An 18,718-nucleotide genomic window follows, 5' to 3' on the forward strand; every position below is an offset into this window, starting at 1 on the left:
AAAAAAATGATAGCTGGGGTGTTGGACTGGGTCTTGCAGATGGATGCCCCATGTCACCTTCAGGAAGTAAACCGGTCTGCCTGCACCTCAGATCCCAACCTGTAATGCAAAATGGAAGTGAAAAGAATTATTTTCTTCAAAACCAGGGAAAAAAAACAGTCTCTTATCATGTGTTTGCAGAGCACCGAACACAGCCCTATAACTGATACGGGCCAGAAACGCAAAGAGCAAGCTGCTAATTCTGTGACACAGCCCCTCAGGGGTTTCCTTCCCTCTGCTGATACCGTTCTGCTGAGCTTTCATGTGCCTTCCCTGAAAGGTGCCCATAAGCAGCTGAAACAGGACAGGCTGGGTTCATAAATGTAATCTGGGGTTGGCTAAATTGCAAGTTTAGGAAGAAGAAAAGCCACTAAAGTATTAAATCAATTCTTCTATTTAAGAGTAAAAGCTCCATAAGAGTAATTTATTTAGAAATGATTTGGACTGGGGATTTCCATTCATTAGTTGCGCTCTATCATGACAACCTGAGAAGAAAATCAATAGGAACAACCTTTGCGTTGGCGACTTAATAGTTTCTTGTGATAATATAGGGTCGTTACCGCGCTCAGTGTGACTAAAATTAGATTGTCAGCCTATTACGGAGGAAAAAATAACGCCTCCTTTTTTAGTGATCATAGGAACGCTTTATGGTGTGAGCCATTAACTGAGTGAGAGCGCAGGTCAAAAGGGTGTCCTTGCGTAGCACGTGGGGCCAAGCTTCACGGGAAGCCAGCAGATCTATTCGGTGGTTGATTAAGAGTGAAAAGGAATGGGGAACGGGTTCAGCTGAGCATGAATCTCCACTAGCCGCCCTCTCCCTTAGCACCAGCCCTTGCAGCATTCACGGAGAGAAAGTGGTCAGGATTCCCCTTCTGTTTGGGGACACAAATGGGTTTTCTGTGTCCTTTGCTTATCCTTAAACAGGAGTCACCTGCTCCGTGAGGAATTACCAACTTTTGCGTCCCACTGCTCCCCCTCTCCATGTACCCAGCCAAAAGCTGATCCGCGTCCTTTTGCGGATGCCTGTCCTGCCTTCATCACTGCAGATCCTGCAGAGCAGCTCCTTTAGCTTCATAATATAAAAGATAAAAACTGCAAGGGGCTGGGGCCTTAACTGTTTGTGTTACAGTTGTGCTAGAGGCTGCGCTAACATGATAAGGGAATGACAGAGCCCTTGCTCATCCCAAGATCCTATGGCTCATGGGACAGCAAGGGAAGATTGTAAGAGGGAGAGCAGGGCACCAGGCTTCCTGGGAATAGCCTCATCTCCAGGAACTGGGGGAAAAACCTATTTGCACCCTCCAGCCATGAAGCAGAGCCAGAATTAGGGACTGAGATATCTCCCTGAGCTTTGCAACCCTTTCAAAAACATTTCTGTTAAAGGCTGAAGACCTTAAATGAGAAAATCTGTGAGCTTATGGATGGGTTTTTTTGTTCGTTTGTTTCTGCAGTGATTGATGAAAATGTAAAATAGCATTTATGGTTTCTGTTACTCGATTTGGTCTGTCTCAATGTCCATTCAACTCAGTGAGTCTGACGCTGAAGGGGCGTGAGTTGGTTTATTGGCCCAAGTATCTTTATAACACAAATCAATGTGGACCCACTTCCCAGAAAACTGGACGTTAACCAGGAAAGCTGTGTAAACAGATCCACCTGGAGGCAAAGTATTGATGCGCCACTCTTTTCTGAAAGCCCTGATAAAAGAAAACAAAAACCGCTGCTTGCAAATGATGATGCGAAAGCTGGGCACCAAAATCCATACTCGGTCTGTAACCTAAATGGACCCAGTTCCTGTTTCTAAAGGCAATGATGTTTTGGCTATTGACACACCAGTTTAACTGCCAAGATGAGCACAACCAGCAGAGAAAAATGAGCTGGCTCCCAATAGCCAGCCGCCCCGTAGGTCACCCAAAACTGTTTGCACCATTATTCGCGAGTACACTGATGTAAATACCTCAATGAGCAAATCAATGGAGATAATGAAACAAAAGCTACTTTGGGCCTCTAAATTGAACTGTGAAGGAAACCCAGCTAGACACAGGCATGTACAAACGGGATCCCAGTGCAGGCTGCCTAAATTGGTCTGCAAATACTGTCGGGATTACTACATGCCTAGGGTTGTATGCCCTAACTCTTCTCTGTCCTACATGGGATTGTGCTCCGTGAATAGTTCTGCTGAAGACAGCACGACAGCTTCCAGAGCAAAGCATTTTGTGGTATAACAGCACTGGAGCTCGGCTCCCCGATAAACCACGTTCACGGGCGGATGCCAGGGACTGCTCAGGGCAGCTGTTCTGTACGTGCCACACATGGATGCTAGAAAACAAAGAGTTAGGTGACAATCTGCAGCGTAGGAGCCCTCAGCGATGAAAGCTTGTAAGTGGAAACGGAGTACAGCGAGCGGATAGCTCCTGGCAGTGATTGAAGTGACCTTCCTCCTCTGAAGGAGCTTTGGATTTAAGCTCCGTGCAGATGAGAGCAATGAAACTCTTCAACCCAAAATTTGGTGGGCACTTAGCACGAGCGTTACCCACACCCACAATGTGTGCAGCATGCCCGTGTAACCTGGTGTGCACACACACATGCAGATATTTCTTTTTTTGATGGTATCAATCAGTCTCTTGGGGCAAACGGCAGTGAGAATGAAAAGAGCAAGTCTTCAAAATGTAAAATACCTTGAAATTGCTTAGTGTTTTGTGCACCGTGGCTTCTCAACACCTCATTGTATGTGTTTGGCAAACCCAGACATTCCTGTTGGACAAACATAGATGCAGACAACAAGTCCTTTGTCAACAAATCAGTCTTGGTCGGAGCCCGTGTGTAACACCGTCAGCCACTGGTGGCTGCTGCTTTGGTGGCACAAATGCAGATGGACAGGTTCAGGATAAGATGCCAGGCTTAGTGTGACTTTGCCGTGCTCTGACAGCGTTTCACACTCTGTCCTACATGGATAAATGTGGCTAGGAAAGGGGGAGTGTGTCTAGTTTCAAGCCCCGTGCGTGCTATGGCCTTCACGGTTAATTTCAGCTTTTCTGATTCTCCTTAAAGGAAACATAATGGGAGTTCAGGCCACAAAAAAAAAAAAAAAAAAAAAAAAAAAAAAAAAAAAAGTGGTAAGTAGGAAAAAGACTGGGTTTCAAGAAGAGGGATGCAGCCAGCCCATACACCCGGCCCCATTACCGGGGCCATCCTCACCCTGATCCTGGGCAGCACCTATGTGCAGCACTGTCCCAGGCTGGGCAGACCTGCTGTCAGCAGAGACATCGATTAGCTGGGATTGCAAATCTGCAGCATGGCCTTGGCACAGCTTTTCAGTAGCCAGGCTGCGAGTAGGTTTGTGTGCGCTCCTACACTGCTTGAGCTTCCTTTTACCTAGAGAAAATACATATATATATATATATATATTAAAACTATTTATAAGATTTATCTAGAGAAAAAGCCTTCTAAACGTTAAAATATCCCGGAGATAAACTTTATGAAACTACATACTTGATGAGTATATAAAGCATGGGGCAAGAAATCTGCCCACCCTCATCTGCATCGCTGCAAGCCAGGGCAGCTGTCTGGAAACTCAGACCGAACCCAGGCGATTCAAAGCGTCCTGAAATCGCTCCTTTCCCCTTTATTTATTTTTCTAGAATGGAGAGGGAGCTACAAATCTGGTTAAATTGCTAAAGAGCTGTTGTTGCTTAATTGCCAAGGGAGTTTCTCGGTTGCCCAAAGTACATGCGCTGCTAAGGAGTAATGGGCAGGCACTTGTGAAAGCCGAGTGTGTTTGCTGACAGAGTACATTGTTGAGGCTTGTGGCAACCCTAGAACTTAAATTAACACTTTTTTTTTTTCAAAGCAAGCTTTTTTTCTTCTTCTTCCTTTTTGGTGGCGTGAAGAATTAATCTTGAGGATTAGCGTGAGCTGGTGAATAGACACTGGAAGGGAGCTCGGGACATCTGAAATCCATTTCCTGCTTTATTTGCTGCACGATTCCCCCTCACCCCAAAAATAAAATACAATAAGAAAAAAAAAAATCACTTCAATTCTCTCTCCCCTTGCTTGTCTAGACAGCAGAGTGCTGAAGGCACGGGCTGCCTCTCCCTCTGGGTGAAATCTGCTCTGCCTGAAATCAATCGCAAAATGCTCACAGGATGCAGCCCTTGCATCACTGAAGGCAGCGGCAAAATTCCTGCTGACTTCAGGGGGAGCCTGGATTTCACCCTCCGGATTCCCACAGCCCCTAATTTAACGGGGCCTTTTTCTCAGCCGGGGAGTAGATGTGCCCCCGTAATACAAATCGTGGTGTTTATAAAACGCCGCTCGTGGAACGTGACAAAGAACAGAGCTGCTGCCCAGGAAAGCTTCCAGCTGCAAGGCACCGACGGGTAAATTGCAGAGGAAAATAACAGCGACAGGTACCATCGAGGCTCAAGAAGAGCAGCGTGTGGGAATTGGGGCTGCAGCGTTTCAGGGAGCAGCTGTTACTCAGGAGCTCTCTGAAGGAGGAAAAGCAAAGGCTGGGCAAGCCCAGAGAGGCTACTGCAAGCATGTGGGTGGTAAATAAACTGTCCAAGGCTGTAAACAGCCAGGCTGAGCCTCGAGTGAAATATTGCAGGCCTTGTGGAAACTCTTAACAACCAGGATTTCTAATGAAAATCTTGACAGACTTTCAACCACACAATTGTTCCAGGGGGTTGCAATAAAAAAGGTGAAGCTCATAACGTTTGGGGCTGCCAGCTTGCCCCCCTTGACGGATTGAACTTTCGCTGCTCGATTCCCAGGCTGAAATGTTGCCGGGCTGATATCGCCCCCGCTCCTCAAACATTTGCTGTGCGTGTTTCAAACAGCACGCAGGGGCCGAGGGCAAACAGCATGCACTTGGCTTCATCTTTCGGAGCACCTCCGACCGCAATGCAGGCGCCGGGCTCACAGCTCTCTCTCTCTCTCTTCTTTCTCCAGGGGACACTTGAACTGGCTGCAGCTGGACCGCAGGGTGCTGGAGCATGACTTCCCCAAGAAGTCGGGACCGGTTGTTTTGTACTTTTGTGTCAGGTAAGTGCGTGACAGCAAACCCTTCCCACGAATTACAGCTGTTCCCTAGGAGCCACCTGCATGGAGAGCACTCTTTTCCTCGCTTGCCATCCATCCATTTCCCCTGGATTGTGCCCGGACTGTGCGTTATTATGTCAGGGGCTAAATTAATCCCAGTATTTACCTTCTGGGCTCAACCACACCATAGTGCAATGGGTTATCTGAAAATACCAAATGGTGGCAATTTCTGGCAACCGGTTGGCTTCTGCGTGTGCATACAACATGTTCATAGACTGGATTCAACCAGATTAGAAAGATTTTAATGAAGAATTTACCAGTTTGGGAGAATTTCTCTTCACCTATGAATTTTGCAGCAGCTGTTAGGAGATGCTAGAAAGCAGTCGGTGCTCTTGTGCACACAGCATCTTTGCCTCCAAGGGAGATACTTTCTGAGAAGACAAATTTGCTCTTGCAGCCCTAAAACAACCCGAGAGAGGCTGGGGGTTGGGCTGGCATATGTAGGAAATTAAGTCGGGGGGGGGGTTGACTTACTTTTAATGCACAGTTCATGTCTAGAGCTAGGCAGTGCAGTGTTACTGTGTCGTCTTCTGTTAGCCTTTCCGCTCCAGTGTTATATTACATCTGACATCACCCTCATTCATTTCATAGTACCCATAAAAAATGAAGACTTACTTTGGAGTTTCTTCCCCTGAGTGCAGCTTTTTTTCCCCGCGCGGTGATTGTCATTCATTTAACTTCAATTACAAGGGAGGATTCTCCAAAGAGCCTCTTTGTTCGGTTACGTCCCCATCTTTAGTGGTGGATTTATCTTAGGACAGATCAAGGCTGCACACAGCCCCATGACTCCAGAACTGGTCTGCTCTCTGCCACAAGGAGAGGTTGCTCTATTATGTTTTGGGTACTTCAAACCATAATGATAGATCCAGAGCTGAATATTTCCAGTGTATGCGATCCAGACCCACCTGTGCTTAGAACCACATAAAGCTGTTGGTGCTTTTCTGCAGAAATATGAGAGTGTTGGGACAATTCAAAAAAAAAAAAAAACTAAACTAAACTAAACAAACAAGCAAACACTACAGGCACCCATTTATCAAGCACCTTACCTAGGGGCCAAATTGAGGAGTCCGTGGAGGGGCAGGGATCCTGTGGAAAGCAAGGAAATCTCTGACTGAGCAAGAGCTAAGTGCAGATTTCAGGAGTGGAGCCAGTGAAAGCCACTCATATTCATTTCAAAGACCACTCAGCGAGCATAAATATTGCCATCTGTATTGTTTTATGAGAGTTGGCAGCAGAGTGGAGACAAGTCATTCTAGCAGGATCTTAGCCAAGAGACATTTTAGAAGTATGGATCCATTCAACAGTTAGTAACTGAGTGAACTCTCCTGTTCCGGAATCGTAATCCATAGGGGAAACCCATAGGGGAAAAGTCAGCATTCAGTGGCTGAAAAGAGTGTGAAAAAACACACCAAGTTTGGACTTATTTTTGATAGTAATGACTGGATTGTCACACGTTTTGGAATGGGCTGGAAGGCCAGATGCCTCATGAGTTAGGAATGGGCATTAACTGACTGTGATTTCAGTTGCCATGTGGATGTCAGATGCTAGAAAGACACTGAAAAAGCTTCCCAGCGTGTAGCAAGTTCCCATGTCCATCCCCAAATCTGAGCTGAGCTGCAATCAACTGGAGGAGAAACTGTCTCCAGGCAGCTGGCAGAAGTTGGCGAGACCCCACGCGTCTGTTACCCAGCGGTGTGAGTTCGGGCTTGGGAACTAACGCAAGGGCTGAAGGAAGGGTTGTGAAGAGACCTGCCCATAGGCAGGGCTGTATTTTGGTAGCCTAGGGGTGCACAGGAACTTCCAGAGCCACCCATGTGCATTTAATGTGCATTTACACGTAGGGAAGCATGACATTTTAAGCAAAGGTTTCTTGGAAGAAGGACGCTGCAGATAGGAAGTTTCACAACCTTCACAGCGTGAAATCCTCCTCCTTCAAATTCAAATTCAAATCTCTGCAGCACCCTTGAAGCTTTGTCTTTTGCCCTACATTTCCTCGGGGTTTGACGTTGTTGAGCAGTGACATCCCACGTCATTACTCTCTTCTGTAATCAGAGACCAAAAATCAAAGAAGGAGGAATTTATAGGGATGTCCGTAGCATTAGTTCAGAGGGAATGCTTACTGCACCTGGACACGTGCAGAACTAACTGCAGCCTCTGTCTTTAGGTTGTCACCTCTGGAGTTTTCCACTAAGAACATCGTAGGTATCTCGGAAGCGATCAGAATTGCTTGGGCAGCTGTGAACAGCCCCATGGCAGTTATTGTGCAATATTATTTTATGAGACTCTTTGCTAACAGCCACTTAAACAACGCTAATGCCACGCACGACAGTGAGAGGGAGCATCCCGTGTCTCTGAGGGGAGGTGGGACGTCTGGCGATGTTAGTTCTCAGCTTTGAAGTCGCTTCTTGGGTGGTTTCCTAAAGCCCTGGTCACTCAGTGGTGGGGGAAACTCACTGCCTGCCTCCGAGGGTTTACAGAGCAGATAAACCAAGGCGGATGAGAGTCACGGCTGAAGTCCAGGAGACGCGAAGGACAGAGGGGAAGGAAGGAAGGATTGCTTGGCTGTTTTGAGACCAGAAGAGGACAGTGAAATTGTATCTGACAACACGAGCTGCACAGCGAAAGGCAGGAACCTAAGGAAAGTGTGGAGAGCAAGGCAGTGAGGAGGTCAGAGGAAAACAGAGCTGGCAGGGGGTCGGGTAAATGCCTTTCTGCTTTCAGCAGGGAAGGGAGCATTCAGCTCTCGTTCACATAGGCAGGAAAAAAAAAGGCAAAGTCACTCCCTTTGTGTAAATCCCTGAAGTGAGGGAGGACCAGAGCACAGACAGGCTGTTTGTTCACAGAAAGCAAAGCTGGCCCAGCTTTGCAGTGAATTCTCCTCCTCAAACAATGGCCTGGTGGGATTAGCGATCCTTAGCTAGGGAACCACCAGCATGAGCCTGATCTCTTTATCTCCTGGGTGTTTGTCCTGCTGTTAATTTATATGAACAAGCTCAGCAAATAACATTCACTTCAGCGGTGGATCTTCTCCCAGGAACGAGCACGCCCGTTCTCAGGGCAGCTCCACCAGCCGAACGGTGACAGCACGCTGCAGAAGTCGTCACGCTGAATCAGAGCATCCCCCACATGGAAAGGCTTTTCTTACAGAAAGGCACTGAAAAAAAGAATGTGAAATAAATCCTCAGTGCTCAAATACGCCGTGGGGCAGGGTTTGTCTCTATGGCCCCGTGGTGTCCCCCCAGAGGAATGCCTGTGTCCAGCAAGGTCTGGCACTTGTTCACATGCACCGGCTAGGCTGAAGTCAGCAGGAGAGCTGCAGGGGCTCAGGGCTCAATATCTCAGGGCTCAATATTGAGGCCAGACCCTCTGCCAGGTTACCACAGTTACTACGGAACGAAGTGGCCCTAAATAGGAGGCCAGCACTGAAACACGGGGAGCAAAGCTAATGTGTGTCGATGCTTTCTTTAGGAACGTAGCTGGGTGTGCACCACTTGTGGCAGGTGGGACACATGTCTGAGATGGGATGGGACTCAGCACACCAAACCCGAGATGTTTTCCACGTAGATTGCTCTGTATCGGGGCTAATTACCACTGCCTTTCTGTGCAATCACTGGAAAGAAGCAGGCACTTTTCAGGAACAATTCATCTGACCTGATTCTTGACGACTTACTGTGGAAGTGTCAGGCTGAAAGAGCTGCCTCCTTCCTCTGATCCCAGACCCCTGCTCAGATGTAGGACACACACCGTAGCTTCCTCTTTTCACCTGATCAATCCCCTCTGTGTGCATCAACTGCAGCCTATAAATTTGGATTATTTCAAAGCCAGTTGGCCCAGCCAGGGCTGAGAAGACGTTCCCTGTAGATCCGTGTAGATGCAGAGCTTTGCCTGGCTACCTGAACGGAATTGGACCAGATTTCAGCCGCTAATGAGGCCTCGGGCTATTTTAGTTCTTCACACTCCTTTATACCCATTTTTTAAAACAGCAACCCGTTCGAAAAGAAAAATAAAAGGAGCCCTAGATCACTTGGAAACAGCCAGCCCTGGAAGGAAGGAAGAAGGTGGCTGCCAGTACCAATTGTTCCTGGGGATGGACTTGCTGATAACTTGCTGCAGAGGTTCATTGCTGCCTCCCCCACTGCCCAGAGGACACAACCGGGGTGCGGTTTCACAGCACGCCACCTGCACTTTGCCCAAACCACTCACACCACGATCCCAGCACGCCCCGGCGTGTGTGTGCCATTCCCTTCCAGTCGGCTTCGCCCGTCTCCGGGAAATTAGATTAGGGGATGGTGATGACAGCAGCCTGCTGGGGAAGGGAGAGACGAACAGAACCGCACTAAATTAACCAGAGCAATTTATTTGTCTCGCACGTAACGGGCTGTGCCTCTCCACCCACCGGAGAGGGGTTTGTGGCACCACCTTGCTCCTCTGCAAGGAGGGCACTGTTGGACCCCCCTTTGCCACGGGACTTCATCATCCCAGGAGAGTTCAGAGAAGTGCCCTGCGATGTTCAGCACCTCAGGGTGCTCCGTCCTCATCCCTGTGGCTTGCTCTCACCTCTTTGAGCTCCTTTTGTTTTTACCAGCACAGAGATGGTAACTCCGAGCTCCCGGGCAGTTTATGCTACGGGTAAGAGGAGACAAAGTGCGTTTGCGTTTCTCACTTGCATTTCTCCAGCTCCACGCACTGCTGGGATACTGTAAAAACAGCAAAAATCCGAACATGAAATCTGCGTAACCAACCCAGCCCAACCAGGCTGCTTTCGGGGCTTCCCATGAGCCCCAAAAAACCCCGGCGAAGCAGTGCCAGAACCCAGATCTCTTTGTGAAGCACTCTTCAGGCTGGTCGGTGTGTGCAAGCAAAGGGGGGAGATCTCAAAAGCCGGCAACCCTGCGACCCCCCTCCTCCCACCCAGCCGTAGGGTATAAATACAGCCGCTCAGCCCTTGTTTGTGCTGGAGGACAAGGCTCCCCGCAGACAATTTACTGCCGCCTCCTCGGGGTGGCCCCCTGCTCCGTTCACCGGGAGGAAGGTGTAATAAATCGCCTGCGGGGAGGCTGAGCTCCTTGGAGCCTCTTTAGAGACACGAGAAACTTGTGTCCAGTCAGAAGATTTACTCGTGTGAAAAGTGACCTCTGCTTGAGGAAGGGAACTAATGGGGCTCTGCTACTTAGCGCACAGCTCCGAGCTGAGCCATCCATTACACACACGTCTTAATAGCAGCCTGGCTCTCGGGTCCCATAACATTATTCCCTTTTTTCTGCTTAACGGGGAATATGTTTGTATAAGCGGGCTATGCTTAGAAAAGGGGCGAAGTTGTTTTTCCTCCGCACTCGGCCACCTGAGGGGGAAGGAAATCAGTATGCTCCAAACGTGCTGGCTGCAGCCACGTTTTGAGTGTGTTGACGCTGGCAGTGTTGTCTTGTCTAATTTGGGGAAGCATTGAGACGGCACGGTGGGTGCTACGCAAAAATGATGGATGCTGTCAGTGTAAGATTTGTACCTCATTTGGATCAAGGAGCAACAGCTATGGCAGTGCCCACACAGAGCTTCTCCAGCTGGGTCAAAGCCGTGCAGGCACCGCTTCCATTTTTGTTGCAATTTGTGCGTTTATTCCTTACACCCGTGGGTGTGATCTGCTGTCACCGGTGAAGCAAGCAGAGAGGATCACGGAGCACTCAGAGAGCCAGGCTTGAGCTCAGGAGAGAGGAGAAATCCCCTGGTGGCTGAGGGAGAAGGGCTCTCAGCTCACACCTGGGGCAGAGAACCCCATTGCTCCAGGCCAAGAGGAGCAGCGACAGCTTTTTTGTGCAGAGCTGCGCTTCCCTGGCCAGCTAAACTCCCTGGGACTTTTCAGGGTGAAGCCATTTGCAAAATAGATTGAGCTGGCTGCTTCTTTTGTGGTCTTGTCAGGCCTTTCCTTCTCTGTGTTGATGCTGGAGCACACAGTAGTTTGCAGAGATTCCCAGATGTGGAGCCTGGAAAACAGCTGGCGCCCGATGTATTCCAAAGCAGATCACTTGGGTTTTTGTACCTGGAGAAGGGGAAGCACAGGAATGAGCAAATATCTCATGGTTTTCCATCTTTCTGCAATCACATTCACCTCCAGGGTTTGTAGCTTCTGTGCAATGAGGCAGGAGTCGACACAGGTCTCTTGCTGCATCCTGTCCTCTGCACCCCAATTGCTGGTGCAGGGCAAGGGGAGCGCAGCGTGGCACAAGCACAGGGGGACTGAGCACGGCACCAGAACCAAAATTAATGCAAAGAGGATGTAAACGGGGCTTTTTGCTGTCTCCAGTTTTCATTCCTGGCTGATGACTTAACAGGCCAGCTATTTAACTGCTGCCTGCTTTAGATGTCAGCGCATAAAGTGCGCACCTATAGCTATTAGCAAAGAGGGCTGCAACAGAAAAGGAGCTCTGCAGCCTGAGCTGCTCCGAACGCTCATTTAGCACGAGACCCTGGCCATAATGACGTCTGCATTTAAGTCCATTACACCGACGCTTGTGATTATTCTTCCCCTGGTTAGCAAATGGCCTCATATTTTTCAAATTATCCTCCGAGGTTTTCAATGACATAGTGGGGGATAATGAGCCAGACCCCGGGGTGGGTGAGGCAGGAAAGGGGTCTTCTCCTTTTAGCCATCACTGTGTAATCGTGAAATAAGAGACAGCCCGGGGCTCTGCTGGCAGCTCTGTCCTGCATCCAGCTGGGAAGCACCACGGAGTGCCCATCACCATCATTCCCCTTGGGTCCTACTGCATTTCCCACCTCGGGCAGGAGGAAGCCCTGGGGAAGGTGACGGCACAACAACACCAAAATCCTTTTGCTTCATTTTGACATTTTCCATGACAACTGGCTTTCCCCTTTATTTTCCTTTTTCATGGAAGAAAAAATATTTTTAGCAAGGGAAAGAAGAGTTGCTTGAGGTTCTTATTCTGTTTTATTTTATTTTTTTTCCTTTTCATAGGAGGCCCAAGAGAGGTATTTTGTCTCCCTGCCCAGGTGCAGTGTCATGGGGCTGGAAGGAAAGGAATCCCTTTTGCCAACGCTGTGCACTCAGCTCCTGCCCCTTAACAAAGGCAGGAGCCCTCCCACAAATCACTCCCACCCCGTTATCAGTCCCGGTCACCTTGACCAGCAGCCTCAGTGCCATCCTCAGCCTCCCCATCGCTGCCGGGCACTGCTCACCTCCCTTTGGATGCATGAAGGCATCTCTCTCACCCAGCTGCCTCCTCTGCCTCTGGGGCCACCCTCAGCCTTCCTCTGATTACATCTTCCTCATTTTAAGGTGTTTCTTTTTGGTGGAAAAAAAAAAAAAAAAGGTTTTGTTGTTGGATTTTTGTTGTTGGATAAAAGCTTTTTACGCCAGCTGTCACCGGAGTCAAACTTCAGAGGAGCTAGGATGATTTCGCTGCCCCAGGGCAGATCTACGTGAGATAGATAAGACATCCATTTGCTGTGGTCATGCTTTGAAATATCATTGTGTTTAAGGCCACAGTGAAATACTGTTATCTTTTGGCATGTTCTACTCGGAAATAAATACACTGGCTCGTGATCTCAGAGCTTACAACTGTAAGTTGGGAATTACACTGCCCAGAGCCCGGTCCCTGCGAGGTGATAGATGGCCAAGTTCTGGCTGATGGGATGTGTCCAGGGCTGCGGTAGGGGTGATGCTAAATAGTTTTTATTTTACCCTTTCTTTTGCTGTGTGGAAACGGGGAGCGCTGGTCAATCCAGCTCTGCTGCTAAAGCAAGAGAGCATCACACTTGTCTTGCTTCGACGGTGAGTCAAGGCTTGGGCATTTCTCTCTGCTACAAGTCGAAGGTGAGCATCTGTGTGGTGCAAGGGGGAAATTACAGCAATACCAAGTTCCCATCACCCAAAGATCAGGAGTTTCCACAGCTGCTTCTCACAGGCACCACCGCATAACCGCCTGTTGTTGGCTGGCTGCGATGGGAATCTCCATTCATCACTGCATGAGGGAGCTCGAGCTGTGTCAGAGCGAGTTGCCAGTTAACCAACACTTCATGCAGAGCCATCTGATCAGCACAAGGCTCGTCCTCGCAGCTGGAAGACGGAGATGTCTCTGATGCTGCAGCTTCTGAAGTCTTCCAAGATGCTTTCTGCCATCCTCGTTGTTATCTTCCTGCTGCTGAGAGGGAGCACGCAAGATAGGCACTTTGTGTCCATTACCCAGCATAATATTCCCTGGTCCATTTAATTAATGGTTAGAAAATAGATTGGATGAATTATAAGTGACTGGGGCTAAGGGAGGAGAGGGGGGAAGATGAGGAGAAACTCAGACTAACTTTGGCCGATCTCCCTTCTTTACATTTGAAACCTTTACCAAACTGATTTCTCTGCTTTTAACACACACATAATCTTTGGGGGGGGGTTAACCCTTCTTGCAGGCACCTCATTTCTCAAAGCAACAGTTGCTGGCTATCAGGGAACTTCCCGTAGGAGCCGTTTGAGGCAAAGCTGTTTGCTGGTTGCATTCTCAGCGCCGCAGGTAGCAGAGTTAAGGCGTCAGACACGCGGTACCGTCTGCATCTCTGTCCAGCCCGTCCTTATTTCCTGGATATATCAGCTTCAGAGCACATGGAGGAATGCTGCTCCCCAGGGAGTCCTCGACAGAAACCTAATAGCTGCCCCTCCGTGCAATAGGAATGGGCTGATAATCTTAATAGGCAAAACAGACGCGGGGGGTCATAGGAGGGAGGAGTATTTTCCAAACTCGACACAACAGTCCCGAACAGCTACATGATTTGCTGAAGGTCACGAAGGAAACCTGTGTCAGAGTCAGGAATTTAACCCAGATCTCTGGCTTGGTTCATTGCCTTAGCAGCTGGAGCTTTCTTCCTGCTTCCTTAGGTGCTGCCATGGGTCGTTTTAAACCGCGGTGCATTTGGAAGAGGTGGTAACAGGAGGAGGTCTGACAGATTCACAATCAGTGCAAAAAAAATAATAAAAATAAATAAATAAATAAATAAAACAGGCCTTTCAGGCTGTGAATTCAAGGCAGTCTGCTCCAGTTCGGGTTTTCTGAGCTTGCCACACAGCAAATCCCCTAAGACTTCTCTCCGTAAATCTGTTTTCTTTTAAGTAGCACCAATTTCCTGGTGCACATGCTTTGTATTTGCCTGGGTGCATGTGTGAGAGCCAGTAGCTCCCCTGCACACTCTCCACACCGGAGATCACTCAAGAATTGTGTTTTCTTGTTGAAGATGAAGTATCATGTGCAGGCTCTGTGCTCGGAGAGACTCAATTTTGTACAGAAAATGATCTGGGCATGTGTCTATGTGGAAAGCCTTGGGAAAGAGCCGTGCAGCAGAAAGAAAATGCAATATTGCCCTCTAGTGATGATGAGGATGGTCTCATTTGATCCGCTGATGAAACAAAAAAATGTGTTTCTGCTAACCTTCACTGGGACTTGAAAATAGAGTAAATGTTCCCTTTTTTTTCTGACCCTGGAATTAAAGATCTGACCATCACCTGTTTCAAGGACAGGAGGTGAAACCCAGGGGAAGCCAAATAAATAAATACATAAAGTTGAATTTTTATGCTCGATGGTTCCTATGTTCAAATGTTTTCTTTTTTATTTTCCTTTTTAAAAAAAATCTCATTTGAACTGCTCTGGAGGGGGAGGAGGTTGGGTAATTGCAGGAGCATCTCAGCAGATAAAGATAAAAAGCTCAAAATATTTCATTTGAGTATGTAGTTGGCTGTACTTGTCAGGAAATTGTTTTGAAGGGTCTTCAGAAGACACCTAGGAGCACTACAAAGCTTTGACCTTTAGCCCTGAGAAGGTTACATTTAAGGCCCTCAGTTCTGCAAACAACTGAACACAGACAATCCCTTTAATGCTTGTGTGAAGCCCCAAGAGTTTCAGCAGGTCTCATAGCTTCACTCCCAGACAGCGGGGTCACGGAGTAAGATTTCTCTGTAACTGGACTCCATATCTCTGCCCAGATTTCTAAAGTATTTGTCTTTTTTTTTTTTTAAGTTCCTAATACAGACAGCATTTCCCTGGCACCTTCCCTATTCTAATTGCCTCTGACAATGCACGATAGTAGTGGAATTTATGTAAGGAACATTGCTGCCACTGTACTGAAACTTAAAAATCACTCTGAAACAGAGTGGGCAGATAGATGTATTTTTTTTCCTCACTAAAAACATGGACTAAACAAAAAAAATCACCCTAATCACTACCTGAATAGGCTGTCTCTTACTACAGGAATCCTAAAAGCATACAGCATACTCATATGTAATGGTTTGATATTAAATTTGATGATATATCTTGCACTTATTTTTATCCTGGGATTTTCACCCCAAAAGGTCACAAGGCAGAATTAAGGGCTGGAGTCTATTCAAGCTGGTGGCAAAACTAGAGTTCACTGCCAAAGGATCTTTCATACATACAATGGACTTTCAATGTAATTGCAAATATTTGGGGTAATCAGTCAATGCAATAGACTGGGTTTTTTGAACATGGAGGGTTTGGATTGGGCAGATTTTTACTGAGTTCTGAGAAATCATCTCACTCTGCTAAAAAATAGATTATTGTTATCCCCAGCATCACTACCCATGGTACTGTTAAATTGTGTGAGGTCCTTAACTACTGCTGGTTAATTACTCTGTAATTATAGATGTTGCATGCTACCCACGAAAAAATATATAAAAAGCCATTATAAAATGTGCCTTGTGACGAGCTGAAGTGGACAGAGAGGAAACACAGAAGTGGATTTCTGGCAGTGAACATTTTATGTGTGGCAGATCAACAGCACAAAAATGGATAGGAAGAGTAAAGGGGCAAAGAAAAAGTGCCAAAATGTGATGGAGAATGAAGAGGAGTTTGCAAACAAACAGAATAAAGGATTATTTAAAGTATAAAAAATAAAACAAAGAGCTACTTAGAAACAAAATAAACCACTTGATGATTCAGTTGCTTCAGTATGTCTTGGGTGGTGTTGAGTGCTCATGTCCTATAGCACGCACGAGCCTCTTTCATCAACAAATGACGTTTCTGCCACAAACAAAGAAACTTCATTTTCAGTATACACATCACGACTCCATTGACCACATCTTTTCATGTGATGAGTACATTCTCATGTTCTGCCTTGGTCCCCCTACGTGTCTCACCTCTCTTGCTTTCCCCCTTCCAGGTTCTACATTGAAAGCATCTCCTATCTGAAGGACAATGCCACCATCGAGCTGTTTTTCTTGAACGCCAAGTCCTGCATCTACAAGGTAAGGACTCTGGGCACTCAGGATTTTGAATTTTGGCTGGAAATGAGAAAAGTAAAGCTCTGAAAGAGCAGTTGGCACTGTATTGCCCCCAAACCTCCATCCCCAAGCCATGAATCCCCTTAAAAGCTGCATGCTTGGGTTTCACCTCTGGACTTTGAGGTTCTGAGGTAAAACCCCCCTCCATATAGCTCTTGTGGTTGACAGAAGGAAATCTGCAGCTGTTAAAACGAGAAAGTGCTTGGTATTTAGAAGAAAAACTCTTGATTTTGTGCTCAAAAAGCGCCGTTCGCGCTTCCCGCCCGAAGAGGGCGGCAGCGGCTGCGCGGGCTGCGGGCGGGCGCCATCTTCTGGGCTGGGGACGGGGGAGAGGGAGGGAGTGTAGCCGGCGGTGAATAAATAAAAGTGTGTAAATAAATGTGTTTGTGAGACTGTGTGTGTGTAAGGAAAGTGTGAGTTTATGTGTGTGTGTGCGAGACTGGGGGTGAGCACCTGGGGGGTGCTTACCATGTGTGACGACGTGTGTGTGTGTGTGTGTGTGTGTGTGTGACAGGAACTTTGTGAGATTTTGTGTCTGCAGGAGGGTGAGTGTAGAAGTGTGAGGGATGTATATGAATCTGTGTGTGTAAAAGTGTGACTTGTGAGGGAGGTATATGAGTCTGTGTGTGTGAGTGTGACTGGGAGTTTGTTGGTTGGGAGAGTAAGCAAGCGTGTGAGTGTGTTTGTGAGTGAGCATGGGGCGGTGCCTGTGTACAGAGGACCACATTGTACAGGAGCAAGCCAGCACGGAGAAATGTTTTTTTTGTGCCAAAAATAGTCCTGGCGAAAACACCAGCCTGTTGTCACCAGGACGGTAATTCAGAGCTACCCTTTGCGAGGCTGTGTGCTGGAGATAAGGGTTCCTGGCACAGCCTTCCTCCACCACCCCGCAGCAGCAGGGTTGGCTTCTATGCCACAAGCCAAACGTGCAAGTCCAAAAGGAAGGGTCCAAGTAATAACTAGGTCCAAGAGTTGCTACAGTGCAGGCTTGGCTACATATGGCTCTGCATATGGGAGAGATTTTACGGCAGCTAGGATTCTCTGGAAGGATCCCTCATCCCTTTGCTGGTAGGGGCCATTCCTCATAACTCCGCTCTGTCTAGCAGGAGGAGAAATCTGTAGTCAGAGAGTGATCGTGTCCCACAACCCTGAACATGTTTTTGACAGGCTAAGTGAACTGCTTACACCAAATATGAGGCCTCACTTCCTGGTATCTGCATAGCCTAAAATGCATGGACTAAATCATCACATCCTAAAATGCAGGGTAAGGTGCAGGAAGCCAGAAAATACTTTTTTTTTTTTTTTTTTTTTTTTTTCCAGCACCAGGGAAGGGATGGAGTTGCTGAGCTGAGCTTCACAGAGCTCTGCTCTCTGGCAAGGCTGCAATGAGATGTGCTTAGTCAGCCCTCTCCAGCAGCAAGCTCAGTGAGCATCACATTTTGGTTCCCGGGGATAGTTCCTTTTTGGAGTGTTGCCAGGAAAAGCTTACGCTGTTGTTCTTTTTTTGGAGAAAGCTTAATAAGAAGACGGAAAATAGGAAAAAAAAAAAAAAAAAAAGAGGAAAAAAGTGCCTACAGATCTAGGTTGGTCTATTTTAGTCTGACCTCTCCCAAAACCATTACTTTGCACATTCACGCTGACTGTCATCTCTGTCCAAAAATAGTCCTGCTGGATTCCCAGTCTCCCACGCGAGTCCTTCCCTGTCTGACTTCCAGCCACACTAAGCCGTGCTGTCTTATTAAAAAAGGCGCCGAATTTCAAAGTTGATTTCAAGATCTCTGCTCAGATGCAGAGCGAGAACCCAGCCAGCAAGGAGGGATCCAATAGGTATAGAAAGGAGGGATTCAGTGCTTGCCATCCCTACAAGTGCCTTCAAGTGTCTTGCAAGTGCCTTCCTTGTCCAACAAAAGGTTTCCTCAATGGACTTCTCTCACAGAAGGCTTCATCCCCAGTTCCCCTACCAGGAAGGGCTGTACTGGGTATGGGATGTGTAGTAATGCTGTGTTTGTACATCAAGCCTTCCCCCATTGATTCTGACGGCACACACCCTCAAATACAGGACTGCTCATGTTGGGAGAGAAGAAAACTGTGGCCTGTTTAGTGTGGTCCTGTTTAGCTGGTCCCTTGGGCTGCCAGCTGGCTCTGTGTTGGGTGCTGTGCTGCTCCTGTGGGTCATGCAACTGACCCACATACCCAAACCCTTGCACAGGGCCAGCACAGCCAATGTTGCCCAGAAAAGCCAAGCCACATTTGTACTACCAAACAGGGAGGGCTTGGCGTTGGATGCTG

The 18,718-nt window shown here is 47.6% G+C and overlaps 1 protein-coding gene across 9 annotated transcripts in view; it reads left to right on the forward strand.

Annotated features, from left to right (window-relative positions):
- FRMD4A (FERM domain containing 4A) overlaps nucleotides 1–18,718 on the forward strand; it is a 346,642-nt gene that overhangs the window by 259,873 nt on the left and 68,051 nt on the right. For all 9 annotated transcript variants that reach the window (XM_068670002.1, XM_068670003.1, XM_068669998.1 and 6 more), the window contains 2 exons: nucleotides 4,990–5,082; nucleotides 16,309–16,393. In XM_068670002.1, coding sequence (XP_068526103.1) covers nucleotides 4,990–5,082; nucleotides 16,309–16,393 — 178 coding nt within the window. The remainder of the gene's footprint in view (nucleotides 1–4,989; nucleotides 5,083–16,308; nucleotides 16,394–18,718) is intronic.

Source organism: Anas acuta, chromosome 1, assembly GCF_963932015.1.
Source record: "Anas acuta chromosome 1, bAnaAcu1.1, whole genome shotgun sequence".
Classification (NCBI taxonomy): domain Eukaryota; kingdom Metazoa; phylum Chordata; class Aves; order Anseriformes; family Anatidae; genus Anas; species Anas acuta.